Source organism: Ceratotherium simum, chromosome 26, assembly GCF_057802395.1.
Source record: "Ceratotherium simum simum isolate JZ-2026a chromosome 26, ASM5780239v1, whole genome shotgun sequence".
In the NCBI taxonomy this organism is placed as follows: domain Eukaryota; kingdom Metazoa; phylum Chordata; class Mammalia; order Perissodactyla; family Rhinocerotidae; genus Ceratotherium; species Ceratotherium simum.
In genome coordinates this window covers 8,499,613-8,517,704 of record NC_141925.1, presented here as the reverse complement: position 1 = coordinate 8,517,704, position 18,092 = coordinate 8,499,613, and the positions used below count along the sequence as shown (strand labels likewise).

The window sequence follows — 18,092 nt, the reverse complement described above, 5'->3', positions numbered from 1 at the left end:
TTTCTCTGATTATTAACATCTGACATCTGGTGAGTTTGTCACAATTAATGAGCCACTATTCACACATTGTTAACTAATGCCCATGCTTATATATTTCCTTAGTTTTTATCTGATGTTCTTTTTCTGTTCCATCCTGATATCTCATCCCTGATACCACATTGCGTTTAATTGTAATATCTGCTTAGGCTCCCGTTGGCTATGATAGTTTTTTAGACTTTCTTTGTATTTTGATGACCTTGACAGTTTTGAGGAGTACTGGTCTGATATTTTCTAGGATGTTCCTAAATTGGAGTTTTTCTGATACTTTTCTTATGATTAGACTGAGGTTATGTGTTTTGGGAGGAAGACCCCACAGGTGAAGCACCACTGTCATCACATTGTATCAAGGGGATGCACTATAAAATGACTCACGCTTGTTGATATCGGCCTTGATCATCTGGCTGAGGTAGTTTGTCAGGTTTCTGCACCATAAAGTTTTTCTTTTTCTTTCCCCAGCAAAAATTTGTAGTTGCATTTCTTCACTAGTTTAAAAATGAGCCCTGGGTTTAGACCTTAGCTCTACCAACCTCAAACCATGTAAACTGAACAAGTTACTTAAACTCTGTGCCTCAGTTTCCTTATCTATGAAATGGAGATAATAATAAGTGGTATCTTATACATGGGTCTGTTTTTAGAATTACATGAATTAGTATTTAAAGCTCTCAGAATGGTGGAAACAGAAAGACTTATTTTTATCATCTCACTTAATCCTTAACAACAACTCTGTATGGTGGGTGCTATTATTTACCTTTAAAATATGAAGAAACCAGATTTCAAAGAGGGAGCTAGTGATTAAGCAGGGCTCTAGGTTTTCACTGACCAGTGAAAGTTTAAATCCCTGCTTTGCCCCTTACCATGTGATTCGAACAAGATACTTAATCTCTTTAAGCTTCAGTGTACACACCAAGTGATGAGAATAATCATGGTGCCTTACTTCCTAGAGTTGCTGCGAGGATCAAGTCAGATAACGCATGAAACACCCTCAGCACAGTTCCTAGTAAAGCACTCAATAAATGTTAACCATTGACATCATCATCATTGCCCAACGGACCACAGCTAGGGCTTGGCCGAGTCAGGATTGGGACCCATGCTTTGCTCTAGAGAATGAGGATGAGTCAGCGTTGAGTGAAGCCTCAGATGTGGGTGCCACTGGCTTTCGTGCAGTGTGGAGGACTCCCGACCAAGGAGGCTCGACTGACCTCATTCTTTCTTCTTGGTCTTCTGGCTTGGTTCTCAGATCCATCCTACCCACTTCAGAGGTAGGCATGTCATTTGACTGGTCTCTGCTGGCCTTTCTTCCCACAGGCACAGCTACCCTGACATTTAGCTGCTATCCAGAATTAAACATCAAGTTGTGAGGAGCGCTCCTTTCACCCATTAGCGACTCATTGCCCTGATCCAAATCAGGTTGGGAGGGCAACTTTTCCTGTGCTTTGCACAGAACCTTAGATCTGAAAGACCTTAGAGATCACCTTGTCCAACCCTAACCCCATTATCCCTGTTATAGGTGAGGAAACTGGGACTCAAACATTGAGGTCAAAGGTCAAGTGCATGTCATAGCAGAAACTCAGGTCTCTACTTCCTCAGCCAGTGCTTGTGCTACAAAGCCTCCCCATTTTCCCAAGGAGAGGCTTAATAAATGTTGGGTTAATGATAATAGTATCACATATGGAGAACTTGCTGTGTGCCAGGAACTGTGTATTCAGGAACATTTGCCATGATTATCTCACTTATAACCCTCAAAACACCATGTGAAATTGAAATATTTCATTTTGTGATTGAGGGAACGGAGGTTCAGAGAGATTATGTGACTTGTACAAGGTCACACAGCTAAGGGCAGTGGTGGGATTTTACCTGTCTGTCTGTCTGACCCCTAAGCCCATGGTATTAATGATTCTGAACCCTTTCCCTCTGTGCCATATGAGAGAGAGAAGAGAGGGATCCTGTAGCAGTGAAGCTGATCCCTGAAAATCAGTGGGATCCATATGTGCGTATACATGTGCATGTATCCAACACACATACACATGTGCACTTTCCTGTCCTGGTCATGTATAAATCTAGCCAGTTCGGCAAGGTGTCCTCTAACTTCATTTTCACTTTGAGCTCCAGAAATAGGACCATGAGTTCAACAGCAACTGTATCATTTCACTTGCTTTGATGCATTGAAAACTTACCTCAGGAAGCATTTTTGGTGGAAATGTGGTGGAACCCGGATATCTGCTAACTTTTCTGGGTAGCTTATGTGGGTCAGGACCGCTGATCTAAAGTTACAGACTCTGCCAAGTGTGGTGTGCACGATTCTGGAGGGGATTGGGAGCAAGAAGGAGGTCCAGTTTAGAGAATAGCGGGGGAGTCACCATCGGATCAAAGATGGGAGCAGGAGTAGAGACTGGTGGCTACCATCTTCAGAGTGAACAAGGTTCTTCTGTTTTGGACATGACTTTTTCAAAACAGGCACATCGAGAATTCGTATTCCATGCCCATTTAATGCCTATGAAAACTGAGGCAGGCAGAGATGGTGTGATTTGACTGAGACTGAGGTTTCTTCTCAGTTCAAGGTTTATTCCATTGAATCTTCCTGTCCTCGTGAACACTTCAGAGTGGCTGGAGTCCCTTTTAAATGGTGTTGGCATGACGGTGTTGGCTCTTTCTGGAAAATTTAATACTTAGAGGCTATTCAGACAGCCACCCTCAATGGCTCCAAGAGTGGGAGGCCGAAGTTGAAGTAAGAGGGAGAGAATGTGGGTTCTTGATACTGCAGTATTTTGCTTAGGGTGCAAGTTTCCATAGCTGAGGCACACATGGACACGTTGATCAATCTACTAATATTTTCTGAATTACAAATGTTTTAAAAAATTCAGGCTCTATGTTCATTCATTCCGTCAACATCCAATAAGTCCTTCCTTGTGCCAGGCCCAGAGTTAGAAGCTGTGGATGTAGAAATCAACCACCATATATATCAAATCCCTGTAGACAGGGAATCATAATCTAATGAGTGAAACATATACATCAACACATAGACTGCCCAGGTATAATATTGTTAAGCAACTGGAGATTAGATACTTAAATCAAATTAAGGATTTATGAGTGAAATGACATGATGTCTGGGATTCCTTCAACATAATATGGGAGAGGTGGGTGAGAGTATAAATGAACAAGATTGACCATGAGTTAGTAATTAATGAAGCTAGATGATGGGAATATGGAGATTCATTCTACTATTCTATTTTTGTATAAGTTAAAATTTTTCCATAATAAAAAAAGAAAAAATATGAATCGAGGGGTCAAAGAGCTTCCACCTTCGGGCAGGTTACATATGGACATATGTTCATGATGACTTCCATATATCTTTTTCTATTTTGGCTAGATTAGACTAGATTAACTCTTAGGGTAAATCTCAACTCCTCAACAGGATCTTTGCATCATCTGGCCCCTGCCTGCCTTGAGTGCTGTCCCTTCCTCCACTTTCTTTTACCCCCCACCCATTCATCTTGGGTCCAATTGCAGCTTAAGTGCCACCTCCTCCAGGAAGGCTTCTGTGATTTCTTCCCCCTCTTTTCTCACTTAGACTCATTTTTTCTTTCTTTTTCCCAGTTTGCATGATGTATATTTTTGTGTGATTATTTGACTCAGATCTGTCTTCCCAATTAGCATAAAAAGTAAAAACTTTTTTACTAGTAAAAAACTTTGTTGCTTGCACTAGAGTATCCTTAGTGTCTAGCACAGGGCTTGACGCCTAGTAGCTCCTCAATAAATACTTGTCAAATGGATGAATCTCTGTTAAAGCTGTCTACAAACACTGGACTCAGTTATAGCTCCTTGTAAACAGGGACATTGGAGGGGAAAGTGAAGGATGTCTGTTCTCCCCATCTGGCATATAAAATCTCAGAGTTGGGATTTTTTGTGTTTGGAATGGGAGCCTATCAGAGGAGCCTATCAGGCTCAGAGAAGGTGGTAAGAGCTCTGGGCATCTAAGGCTCTGTTCACACAGCAGCTTCAGCTCCTAATCAAGTTTTTCCACCCACTACTTGCTTCCACTTTCCCTGGCCAACCCACGGGTGCTTACTTAGACATGTTGGGAAGGGAGAGAGGAACTTAGAGAAGATTTAGGAAGTTATTGCACTCTGGGAACTCATAAACCTTTGCAAAGTCTCTCTCCATGAGTCAGCCTTGGGCTAGAACCTTTGCCTGCCTCCCACAGGGTAGGGTATGTGATGTGGTGCGTGACATCACCAAAGATTCTGCTAGCTAAACGGTCTTTGCCTCTATTTATGTGATCTTGGGCCTTTCAGAGCTGTTTCTGCAAGGAAGGAAGGGTCTTGGAGCTATAACATGATTAATGCAGATCAATTAATAGAAACACTTGTGGGAAAGCACCTTTGGGTTCAGACAGCCCCATAGTATAGCTCTGGTTCCACCACTTACTAGCTGTGTGAGTTTTAGCAGGTTACATAACCTCTCTGCTTTTCAGTTCCCTGAAGTGTGAAGTTGGAATGATAATCCTTACCACGTAGGCTTTGTGGGGATTAAACTAAGTGGTATATTGGCGCATTTCCTGACTAACAGAAGTGCTCAAAGGTGACATTGTTATAATTATAGCATCAAATGCTATGGTGGAAATAGGTGCAAAATTCTGTATTACTAGGAAAGGCAGGAACGCCTTTACAGATTAGGTGATATTTGAGCCACATCTTAAATGCTGACTACAACAATAATAAAATAATAGCAGCTACCATGTATGTTCCATGCTAAGTTCTGTGCTCAGTGCTTCATATACATCTTTGGCTCATTCAAATCTCACTACAGTCCTGAAAGGCACATCCTGTTAGCCACATTTTGCAGGTAGGGAAAGTGAAGCTCAGAGAGGTTAACTGACTCTCCCAAGGCTACTCAGCTAGTGGGTAAAGCCAGGATTAGCACTTAGTTCTGTTTGACTCCAAAAGCCATTCTCTAACCCACTGAACTCTGGAAAGAAAAGGGATTGGTATAAGGGATTGATATAACATGTCCCAAAAGGAAAAGCTTGGCTATCTCTTTGTCTATTTGCATATTTATTGTTATTGGTTTGGTCTTTGTCCCGCAGCTGACTGATAGTTCCAAGAATGCAGGAATCGTTCTGTTTTATCCATCATTGTTCCCAGGCTGGCGCCAGCTCATAGTTGGTATTCAATAAATCTATGTTGAATGGATGAAGAAATTGATGGGCTCAACATGCCATCCACTTGTGTTACACATCACAGCATGGGTGGGTGAACATGTTTGTTTGACCAAATTACTCCACTGCCCTTCCTGTCTTAAAAAGGAGGGTATCCGTGTAGCTGGGCAATTTTGTAACTGGCCACATGGGATGTTTCTCTACACGCGGCAGAAATTTTCCAGCCCAAATGATGAGGTAATCTGAGAGAGCCGCCATGGCCTTCTCTCCTCCAACCCCATCGCCTCTCCCAGTGTCCAACGTGTCTGGATCCTCTTTAAGGGCCTGAGATTCATTTCTGGTGACTGGAGGAGAAGGGAGTGGGTCACGTCAACACAGACAAGCCTGGGCTTGGCACTTAGCTTTTCAGATGAGGCGATTTCCTGGAGGTTGGTATTACAAATAAAGCGTTGACCTGTGGTGTCAAGCAATTGCGCGTGGGAGCTGGAGGAGGAAGGAGAAAGTGCGATGCTGGGGGCAGCTTTCTCCCAGCGTGCATGTGAATAGTGCCAATAAGCTGTCAAATAAAATTAAGGTTCAAAACATACAGCCTTCAATTTGATTTCGCTAAGACGCTGACTGCTGCTCGGAGGGAGCACGATCGATGCTATTTTGACAGGTCGTGATGTACGCTAAGCAGTAAAAGTCTCCACTCTGTGCTGGATTAATAAAAGTTCACCTTAATTTGCAACTTAAATAGAATCGTGTCTGAGTTTGAAGTGACGCTGCTTCTAATTTCCTCTCCTGCTCCGTCCCCCTTGTGTTTTCTTTCCTGCCCAGTCTTCCCTGCTTTTTGTTCTTTGACTCATCTTCCTCTTTACTTCCCTCTTTTTCCTTCTCTTATCACTTTTTTTTTAATCTTTCTCCTTTCCATTGTCTCTCTTCTATACCTAAAAGAAACGTATAGAGTCCCTGCTATGCGCCACGCACTGTGCTGTATGCTTTTCACAAATTGCCTTATTTAATTCCCAGGACATCCTTATACGGTAGGTACAATTGTGCCTTTTTACAGATGAGAAAACAGACGTTCATAGTAGTTAACAGCTTGCCTGAGGTTGTACAGCGAGTAAGTTGCAGAGCTGGGGATTCAAGCCCAGACCTCTTTGATTCTAAAACTCCATGCTGTTTTCATGACACCAGTGGTCCTGAACTCTGGCAGAACCTGGGGAGCTCTAAAAGTATCAGTGCTTAGGCAAAACCTGCATAATTTAATTAGTCTGGAGAGAGTCTAGGGCATGGGGGCTGCCCAATATTCTGCTTTCCCCTTGTATCCATTTTTCTTAGCATATAAACAGATGTGTATGTTGAGGTAGGTAGCAGAAAAGACGGATGGGATTCTTCTCTGTGCTGCTTTCGGGAAAGGCTTTGCCTTTCTAGAAGCCAGTGGCACAAGAAAGCAAGGTATGTCTTTGTCTTTATGACACAGGTGGGCAAGTGGGAGAACCAGACCCTGAGCCTGAGACATGCTGTGTGGCCGCGGTACAAGTCGTTCTCGGACTGTGAGCCGGACGACAACCATCTGAGCATCGTCACCCTGGAGGAGGCCCCCTTTGTCATTGTGGAAGACATAGATCCACTGACCGAGACATGCGTGAGAAACACTGTGCCATGTCGGAAGTTCGTCAAAATCAAGTGAGTCTGGGGATGCTGTGGGTTGATGTGCCCAATCCTTTAAAATAGCATGTACCATTGATAACGATGATATCTATGAAACAGTAATAAAATGTAGTATAAAATACACTCTATTATAATAGGTATAATATAATAATAGATTTTTAAAGAGATTTAATACCTGGAACTACACCAAGGGGTTTGCATTGTTTAATTCCAACAACAGCAATGTGAGGTAAATGGTTTTGCCCATTTTAAACGTGATAAAAACTGAGTTATGGGAAGATTAAGCAACACGTTCAAAGCCATTCAGCTAGTAAATGGAAGAGGTCCATCTGACTCCACCACCATATTCTTAACCGTTATGCTGAGTCAAGTCCCCCTTCAATCTTTCGTTACATAATCATTTCTTTTGTATTTTTCTGGCTGCTTCCTCCCCCAACCCTGCACCTTCCACTTCCTTCCATGTCTTGTATATTTCCCAGATGCGAACCTCTCAAAAATTTTCACAACTTCTCTCCGCTGGGGGTCAACATGCACCTTACATATGGCTTGATTTGATCAATGTGGAACTGACCTCCTGGAGTTGTCCTAGCTCACGAGCAGCAAGCAAGCATCCCATCTATGTCGTTTCCTCTTTCATTATGGTTTGAAGAAAGAGCTGACACTTTTTATTAGAGTCTCTAGTAAAGGGTTCTCCCTAATCCATAAACCCTTTGAAGAAGCATAAATCTTCATGGCCAAATCCAAGGCCCTGATTATAGTCTTTGCTATGAAAACATACACAACAAGACCATCCTTGAGGGGGGGTTCACAAAAGGAAAAGGCCTGCCATTAGATGGAAATCTACATTTTTTGTGAGTATTTTCTGATTGTGTCCTTTCACTTGGCTAATTCTTGCTTGGCCTTTAAGTCTTAACCACTCCATCCCCAAGTTGGGTTAGTTCTCCCTACTTCCACAGGACCCAGCTGTGACTCCATGTCTCCGTCAGCTCAGGCTGCTGTAACATGTCACCACAGACGGAGTGGCTTAAACAACAGGCATTTATTTCTCACAATTCTGGAGGTTGGGAAGTCCATGATCAAGGTGCTGGCAGATCCGGGGTCTGATGAGGGCCCTCTGGTTCACAGACGTCCATCTTCTCATTGTATCCTCACAGGTGAAGAGCAGAGAGAGAGGAAGCAAGCTCTCCTGTCTCTTCTTATAAGGGCACTAAACCCATTCTTGAGGACTTCCCCCTCAAGACCTATCACCTTTCAAAGGCCCCACCTAATACCATCACACTGGGGATTAGGGCTTCAACAGATGAATTTGAGGGAGACACAAATATTCAGTCGATACCACTCTATCTCTATTTTATCACCTGTTTTTTATGGTGTATAGTTTGTCTGTATTTCCCTCTGGAGTATGAGCTGCCTAAATATAGAGTGTGGCTTATTAATCTTGGTACCCCCAGTGACAAGCACAGAACATGACACACCAATGTGGATGATCATTGAACAGACGAGTGAATGGATACTTTTCCTCCCACATTCCAAATTCCAACAACCTAAGTTATTATTATACAAGATGCAAATCCCCAGAACGCAGTGCTTGGGATAAAGATAATTTTTTAAAAATATGATTGCTAAATGTATTATGAAGGCACATTTTGGTTTGGAGAAAATTTCTTTTTGTCAATGAGGAGCCTCTTTGGAGTTGAAATTCTGAATTAATTAGTCGGCAAATAATGATCAGCCTTTTTGGACTTGTCAGCCTCTTTGGAGCCGAAATTTTGAATGGATTAGTCTATAAATAAATATGCAATAAGCAGAGTTTATGAGGCAGGCACAGCGCTGGGCACAGGGGGGATACATGAGTGGACAGGGAGGACAAAAGACAAGGATCTGGCAGTCATGGAGTACACACAGTGAAAAAACAACTCCACCAATGAAGACCAGGGCAGCTCCATGTTATAATAAACCTTGTGAAAGACGTAAATAAGGTGGTGTGGTAAGGGGGTAGCTTGAGGAATGTGGGACTCCTTTAGCGCACAGAGGTGAGATTTAAGGTGACATCTAAAAGATGAGAAGGAGCCAAGCATGTGAAGAACTGGGGGAAGAGGCTTCCAGGCAGAGGAAACAGCAGGTGCAAAGGCTCCGAGGGTGGAGGGATTGGCATGTTTGGGAGACAGAAGGAAACCTAGTGTAGTACTAGAAAGTAATGAGCTGGGGGGACGGTGGAAGGGGTAAGGTGAGAAAGTTGTCAAAGGCAGTTTTGATTTGGGTGGCTGTTCTTTGAGCAGAAATTGGTCAGATGAAGAAAACAGAGTGGCTGGCACTAAGTAAAGACTGTATCCTCACTAGGGGCCTCCTTTATGATAACAAGTCTCTATTTCAGTGGAGCCAATCAGATAGGGCCTTTTGGGTTTCACAATCAATAATAGGACTTTAAAGTCTTTAGGATGAGAATCCTTGGAGCTGAAAACAACAGATCACCAAGCCCTGAGTCACATTCGTATGGAGAAAATGAACCCCCAAATGAATTACTCTCCTTAAAAGAATTGACTTGTCTCCTGAAGGATATAAACAGATTAACAGATCCAAATTCACGTTTCTGGTTCCTGTGGGAGGTGGTGGCTCACCATTTTCCCAGGTGAAATTCAAGTCTTTGATTTACCCAAAAGCAATAGAAAATTACTAGAGTCCATTAATCCCAACATTAACACAGATTAGATCAATTGCATTTTGTAAAAGTAACCTCTTTGAGGCAGACTGACTGGTTCCGAAAAGGATTCCTGTTCAATAACATGATTATATTTGTTTTCTGGTGACTCCTCCTGGGGAAAACCCTTTGTGTCTCACTTATGGTAAATGAGGGAGTCTTGAGGGCACACATTAATCTTCTAAAAATAACAGGTAATAAGAAACAAGCTGAGAAATCAGACTTTTCTTCCAATCTGTTAGTTGGATGTTAAGGCATGAAGAAAAAATTGAGGAAAAATTATTAGGGTTGAGATGTAGGGAGAAAGGGCCATACTGATTAATTATCCCCCAAATTGTCAAATGGTTGGTGAGAAGAGAGAGAATGTATTTTTCAGTGCTCATATGAGAGGTTCCTCAGACACTTTATTTTATTCAATCTTTCCAACCATCCTGCAAGGTAAGTATCAGCCATCTCAGTTTAGAATAATAAACTGAAGCTCTGTGAATGAAGAGAATTGTCTGAGTTTCCATGGTGGTTAGGAGCAGACCCGGGATCTGAAAGCAGTTCTGTCTGATTTGCGTGGCCATGCTCAGATCCCCCGGCCACACTGGGAAATGACGGAGCCAGGGAATTGGATGATTTATTGGGCCCCTTTCCCTATATTATTTTTATGAGTCACACTTTCTTTTGGGGGATGGTGGAGCTGAGGGAGATTGCATGGGCACCATTTCTCGGATGTCTATGTAGTTAAGTCACACCCCTTCCTCACACACACAAGGGCTGTGATAGGAACCAATGAAAGTTCCCAACTACAAGTTGGTCTGTGTTTCCAGAATCTTCACGATAAATTCAACTATTGCATTTGCTGCATGTCTTTCTCGTCTCGTGTCCCCAAGGCCTAGTTCCCTAGTAGGTACTCAGTGGGCGCTTATTGGGTGAAAATACATCAATGACCATCGGTATCAAGAAATAGACCCAGGATTAGGGGAGGTGGGGGGGATAATTAACTCATAAACTGGCTGGGGTTCCTAGTGAGACCAAAGACTCATATAGGTCACTATATGCCTGTGACCCTGAATCTTAAGCCTGGGGCATTTGCAACTCCTGTCCAACCCTCCCAGGAATCTTGACCAGTTGAAGGAAGAGGCTGCAGTAGAAGAAGGGAAGGAGCAGAGAGTGAAGGAGACACAAATGGAAAGAGGTGGACATGAGGCATCGATGCACGGCCTATAGTGGCCAGGAAGAAAAAGAGAGAATTTGATTTTGACACATTTTTCAAAGAGCCACAGATACCAAGATGGAAATCATATTTGAACATGCCATTAATTTAATGTACTTAGGACACATGTCTATCATGTTTATGGCAATTATAACTCCAGCCTGACCCCCTCCGCTCTGGGAAATTGGTAGGAATAGAGAAGGTACCTACTTCCTGTTACACTACAGAGTTGAGTCCGCCAATCACCGTATGTAAATACACACAGATGTGGCCTCCTACAGCGCCCAAGCTGAGGGTGGCAGGGTCAGAGCAGGTTATCCAGCTTCTAGGCTAGAGAATTAAGTCTTTATGGTGGTATGGCAGTCCTGGCTAGCAGAAGCGGGTTGGTTGAGCAAAAGTCAGAGACAGAATAGGAGGGAGGTGAAGGTAGCAATTCAGGATAGGTGATCTGTGATCCTGAGATAAGGAAAACATTGAAAAAAGATGTTATTCTGCAACCCACTTCCATTACTCAAAGTTATATTGTCACGTCTATCCATATTCATGGATAGAGATATAGATATACACCAATGGTGCTTGATGTGTGGGTGTATCCAATTATATATGCAGTATATACTCACCACAGATCATTTTGGGGGAAAAAGCCTAAAAATCTGAAAAAGAGAAAAACAACATTTCTCACCATTCAAAAATAGGTATGCTTCATATTTCATTGTTTTTCCATCCAGATATGAAGTTTATCTGTTTTTTTTTTTGGTTTTTTTTTTTTTTTTTTTGGTGAGGAAGATTAGCCCCGATCTAACATCTGTGCCCATCTTCCTCTATTTTGTATATGGGATGCTGCCACAGCATGGCTTGATGAGTGACGCGTATGTCCGTGCCCAGGATTTGAACCTGTGAACCCCGGGCCGCCGAAGTGGAGTGCATGAACTTAACCACTACACCACTGGGCCAGCCTCAGTTTATCTGTTTTTATATAGCCATGTGCTGCATAACGATGTTTCAGTCAATGACAGACCACACATACAACGGTGGTCCCATAAGATTAGTACCATTGAGCCTAGGTGTGTGGTAGGCTATACCATCTAGGTTTGTGTAATTACGCTCTGTGACGTTTTCACAATGGCAAAATCACCTAAGGACACATTTCTCCAAACATATCCCTGTCATTAAGAGATGTATGACTGTAGCTATGATCATTCTGTATGTATCACTATGTAACCTACTTTTTTCATATGGTATGGAAACTTAAGTATTTTCCTATTATGATGTCAGATTTCCATAAACATCACTTTAATGCTTAGGTAACAGTCTGATGTGTAGATGTGCCAGCAATGGAATGTTCAAGCAGAGCACATACCTCATGACATGCATGACTCAATGACAGAGAGTTGAGCTAATGGAATGCTCCAGTGCAAGGTGGAATCAAGTGTGTTGCCCAGAGAGGTCTTGATCATCCTGCATGAGTTGTCGAAGTGCTATTTGCTATCAATTGGGAAGACCTCTGTTTCCTTCCCTCTGAAAGGCATTTCTGATTTTTGTGGGTATCTTTTGAGTATGACTTGATTACGTAAATAATGCAAGGTGGCTGGCACAAAGCAACGAATGTAACCAATAGGTTATGATAGCTTTTAAGACAGTAATACACTCTGTATTTTAATAGGGCTTTTTCATGATCAAGGACATTGCTGCTTAATAGCGTTGCCTTTTACACTTCCTTGCCTGTGGATAGAGAGGAAAAATGATATGAATGATCCCTGGGTTTGACAGATGACTCGATCGAGAGGCATTAAGTCCCTGGACTCAGGCGCAGAGTAGACCCCAAGTCTCCTGATTCTTAGCTGAGGAGTTTTCCTCAGTAAGGAAAGTGCCTTTCCTAAGTAAGCTACCCTTACTTCTTCCCTTTGGTTGCAAACCTTTATCTGCAATGATAAGATGAAGCAAAACTCTCCTTCACCTGAGGATTTCACATCCTCCTCTCTTACATTTTCCCATAAGTTTTTATAATTCAGTTTAGATCAAATGACTAAACTCTGGTCTAAAGATGTTGTATGTGTTATAAACTTTTAAAAATAAGGGGTGGTAACTCTCAACTGTTTAATGGGGATATGAATACTACCTAATTTAGAGGAAGGTCATGGAGATTAACCCAACAATTAGTATAAAGCATTTAGCACAGTGCGTAGCAAACAGTAATTACTCAATAAACATTAGCCATTGTCATGAATATTGTCATAATTAAGAAAACTTTCTACTTTTGCTGTCGTAAACTCACTCCATGTACTTGGAAACGCCACCTTATCATTTTGAGCCTCAATTTTCCATATAAAAAATAGTAGAAGGGTGAAGCTAATGAATGTGAACAAATTCTCCAGTACTAATCTTCTGTGGTCTTGGGATTTTCTCTACAGCAATTCAACCAATGAGGGAATGAATGTCAAAAAATGCTGCAAGGGGTTCTGCATCGATATCCTAAAGAAGCTTTCCAGAACTGTGAAGTTTACCTATGACCTTTACCTGGTGACTAATGGGAAGCATGGCAAAAAAGTTAACAACGTGTGGAATGGAATGATTGGTGAAGTAAGTCATCTTTTCATTCCCCGGGCTCTCATTCAGACTTAGGGCCTGAGGTCCTCAGAGATGGTGGGAAGGGTAAATAAAGGTACTACTGCTCTTTTTTTGCCTTGCACCAGGTGGTCTATCAGCGGGCAGTCATGGCAGTAGGCTCACTCACCATCAATGAGGAACGTTCTGAAGTGGTGGACTTCTCTGTGCCCTTCGTGGAGACAGGAATCAGTGTCATGGTTTCAAGAAGCAATGGCACCGTCTCACCTTCTGCTTTTCTAGGTATGTGAACTTCGTGTCATTCTTGCTTTCCTACAAGGAATTATATATTTTGCCTTGTTTGCTCAAAAGGTGGAACCAGATAGACCTTGTTCAGTTCCATTTTAACCACATCAGCGTATTCCAAAGCATGTTGCATTTGAATTGTTCCAATTCGCTTTTTTCCCCAGTTAACATCTTTCATTTATCTTTAACTTGGAAACATCTGCTGAAAATACAATCACATATTCAGGTAGTGGTTTTGATTGTGCAGAATGTAGATTAGTAGATATATTTCTTAAAGCCTTGAAAAACATTTAAAAAATAAACCTGTCTGTCCACAGTTAATTTAAATCAGCCCATAAACCTTTATTTAGCATCCTCCATCCTTCACTAGAGTGAAAGTCATTTATTTACTGGATGTAGAGTGCAAATAATGATGACTGCACAATGATTTATACCAGTACTCTGATAAACAAAATAGAGGTACTCTGAAGAGTATACACTGATTTAAAATTAATGGCATCATATTTTAAATGTGACCATCCTTTAAGCTGAATGGTTTGTGAAGGAGGAAAGTCTTTTTACCCTCTCTTTAACTATTTCATAAATTTATGTTTTTACATAAAATGTTTTTTTTAAAGCAAGTTAGATCTATATTTTCTATCATCTGGTTTTCTTTATCACTGTAAGTATATATGCATTAGGTAGCCTGGCCAAAGTAGTTGAAACTCATGGGACATAGCCAAGGATTATTTATTTTTTCTTTAAAGGAAAGTTCTGTGTTCAGTGTTTTGTTGTCATAAGTAGTTTTTGATAGTGAAGATCATGGAATTCAGATGAACTTCCCCTTGGCACCCCCGTATCAGTGGGTTTGTCCCAAATTTGGGAAGATTAAGACAAAGAATGACCCCTAGAAGAAAACTGCCTGAGAGAGGGAAAACAGTTAAATTAAGGTCAACTAAATTCTTACATTTTTCCAGAGACCAAAAAACCTTCATCTATTAGAGAACTAAAACTACAGACTAGAGCCGATTTGTGGACACTAACTCCAAGCCCATAGTCTTATTCTTCCATTGTCTTCATTTATAGGTACCTTAGCATCCCATGAAACTTGTTATGCTTCATTCTCTTGAGTGAAATGTTGACTAACAGGATTTTGATACTGCCTTACTCGCAGAGATGTATGGATTTGCTATTTTCATTTTTGATAATCCATTTAAGCTGTTGAAATCCTTACCACTCACTGGATTTGATTTTGTACTCACTTCAATTTTCATCTCCTTTGTTGGAGTAATGTGAACCTTGACAAATACACACCTCATTATGTTCGTTTTGTGCCTGTGTCTGGTATGGATAATGATGCCCGTATCTTAATAAGGGAGCCTCACTCTGCCATGAAAAATGCAACTGACTGATATTGACAACACGTGCAGAATCTTAATAATTATTGGACAGACTCTCACTCATTGGTCGCTCCTAATCATTTTCTCCCCATTTCTTATCAGACCCTTTAACAGGGATCTTTGGCCCTGGAGGTTAAGAAAGGGTTAGAGGAAGTGAGTTATTGGAAGAAATGGAAATAGATCTGTTTCTTTTCACAAGTTGTCCACATATCTCCTTAGTGAGCTAGAGAGAACTTTTTTTTCCCACTTCAACCAGAGAGAAAATAATATCAATTGTTTCATAAAAATGGGTCGCCAATATTGAATGTGGCGTCAACCCAGTTTCCTTAGGTTTTTGTCTTACCTGCATTAGTAGAACATTTCCATAAAAAGTCAAGTATTTTTGCTAAATTTAGCCAAACTTCCTTTTCCCTCTACTTTTCCTACTGTATCTTAAAAATAAAATTAAATCGTAGCCAGAGGAAACTGTTTTCAAAGCTGTTTTAACACAGTAGACTTAATATTTTTCCTAGTCACTAAATTACACCCCTATTCGATTGACTATGCACCCCCTTATTTACAGTCATTATCTGCAGGTTTTGAAAGTCATAATGAACCGTGCTAAGCTACATTTTTCCATTCACTGGCTCAGTCATCTGGAAGAGCCAAAACATTCAAAATCTGATTGCATTGCGCTTCATTATTTCCTATTCTCTCTCCTCTGCAAACTCCATTAACTCACATCGGAAACACTTGCAGGTAATGCCTCTGAGCTTTCGTGTAAAAATGTAACCAGCAACTCTTCAAGGACAGAGATGACATCTCACAATATTTCCATTCAGTTAATTCTAAAGACTTTCCAGGCAGATTGGACTCTTTGATCCAAAGAAACACTGACCTGGAGTCTCCTAGAATGAAGTTCCTTCATGGACAAATGTTGAATCTGTTTTAAGCCAGTAGAGGATGTAATCCAGAGCTATCCAAAAATATTTCTGGGTCACTCCTTAGACATGATAGACAGTGCTTCACCATTGCTCTAAGGCCTTTCTTTGTTGTGGGGTGTGTGCATGTGTGTGGTGTCTGAGACTAGCAATCCTTCAGGGCACTAGTAGGTACGTAAATTCTTAAAACCAGAATACTGTAGTAGAATTCTTTTATCTCTGTGCCACGCTCACAAGTCAAGGGACAGATGTCACTTCCAAGTGAGAAGACATCTGGGATCAACTGCTTGATCAGCTTCCGCCCAATTTGCTGACCAGTTAGTGACTAGGACACATCAACTGCCAAGTGAAGTCCACTGCAGGGTTACAGAGTCTGATATGCGAATAGAAGAAGTCAGGAAGCATTTCCCTTTTTATATATATTATTTTTTATAATGTCATCACAAGCTGCAGAGAAAAGGAAGTTATCAAATTAATAAGTGTGCATGTTTTAAACCAGGATGCCTTTTTCAGGACCCTGAGCAGCACACCACCCCCATCACCAATTCTGGCTTTAACCACGGAATCAAACAGCTATTCCATTTGATTTGTTGTGTGTGTACAGTGTGCAACACACATCACCAAATGCTTTACGTATATCTGCTCGTTTACTCATTACAGTGATCCTCCTCGGGTAAGACACACTATGCCGTTAGTATACCCAACTTGGAGAATTGCTTTAATGTCTCCATTCTTGAATATTAGGTCATTTTTAATCTCCTAATTATTTATTTCTATTTCTTTTTGGATATACCTCATTACCAAATTGCTATGATTTCAGGGACCTTAATGTTGTTAATTACTCAACTAAATTTAACTAAGATAAATTTCAGTAGTAGTTTCACTGATTTCTTCAAACTCATCCTGTGTTATTTAAGTCCAGTGAGTTGTGTTCTTACCTGTTGCTTTTTAACATAGTTGCACTATCAAAACTGCAGTGCAAAGCATTCCTTCCAGTTTTAAAACTATGCAATATAGTTATAGCTTCAGATGTATGAATTTCTTGTTATATATTAAGCTCATTAAATTGGAATTTGTGATGACCTCCAGCTGTGTTGGGTAGTCACAGACTTTAGTAAGAAGGGGGCCTGCTATCAGCCTTGTTCTTTATGATTATTACTAGCTTCATCAGGAAAACAATTTAAAAATAATAAAATGTCTACTATTCAAGAGGTATTATCGGGCTTCTTATATTCTACCCTCAGAAAATGTTTGCGTATGATGAAATGGATTATAAGTTCATTGGTGTCCAAGGGCAATTTCTTCCCAATGATGCATTTAAGTGGAAACATAGTCATTTTTAAAAATTTAGTCTCTGCTGATTTTCTAGCAAACCTATGTCATACATGGATATAATGGCTCCATTCAGCTCATTTTCATAGCCTCAATCAGATTGAATAGAAATATAAATTTATTTTACATAATATCTCTTACTTTTCTGAACTGTTCTAAGATTTAGAACCTTGTAACTTGGCCAGCCCTTCTGAGACATCTGCATGAAAATGAACTGATGAAAACTACTTTTAAAGGAAATAACCATCTATTACTTCATTGCTTCTACTCTTGAAGTGATGCTTTTTCACTGAATTATCATGTGAATGTAATATTCTCAAAAGACTTTTGAGTTGCATTTAAGCCCATTACTGATATCAACAAGATTTTAAAACTGTAGAGATCTCATCTGTCTGGAGCAGAAGGTAAAATGGAGAGTGTGATGACAGTGGTGACAGACTATGACCAATGTTCCTGTCAACCCTATGATTTTATGATCCTTTTTAACAGGTTATAATTCTCTCTTTACTTCTGGAATTCCCTGCACATCATCCCCCCAGCATGTAAAAATAAAAATGAAAGTAAAAATAAAACCCATGCTGATTTGCAGGAGCCTTGTAATTGGCTATTTGACTCTAGTCTTGTTTCTCCCTAGCTTTGGTCCCCTGGATGATTCTATGATTATACAGTTATGTGCACATGACAATGTCTCAGTCAACAACGGGCCACATATACGACAGTGGTCCCATAAGATTAGTACTACATAGCCTAGGTGTGTAGTAGACTATACCATCTAGGTTTGTGTAAGTGTACTCTACGATGTTCGCACAATAAAAAAATTGCCTAACGACGCATTTCTCAGAATGTGTCCCCATCATTAAGT

At 40.8% G+C, this 18,092-nt stretch overlaps 1 protein-coding gene across 1 annotated transcript in view; it reads left to right on the top strand.

The window, feature by feature from the left end:
• Nucleotides 1-18,092, top strand: part of GRIN2A (glutamate ionotropic receptor NMDA type subunit 2A) — a 150,156-nt gene that overhangs the window by 68,341 nt on the left and 63,723 nt on the right. Inside the window, exons 3-5 of the mRNA XM_087417806.1 lie at nucleotides 6,660-6,865; nucleotides 13,161-13,329; nucleotides 13,443-13,596. Of these exons, the coding sequence (XP_087273932.1) occupies nucleotides 6,660-6,865; nucleotides 13,161-13,329; nucleotides 13,443-13,596 (529 nt within the window). The remainder of the gene's footprint in view (nucleotides 1-6,659; nucleotides 6,866-13,160; nucleotides 13,330-13,442; nucleotides 13,597-18,092) is intronic.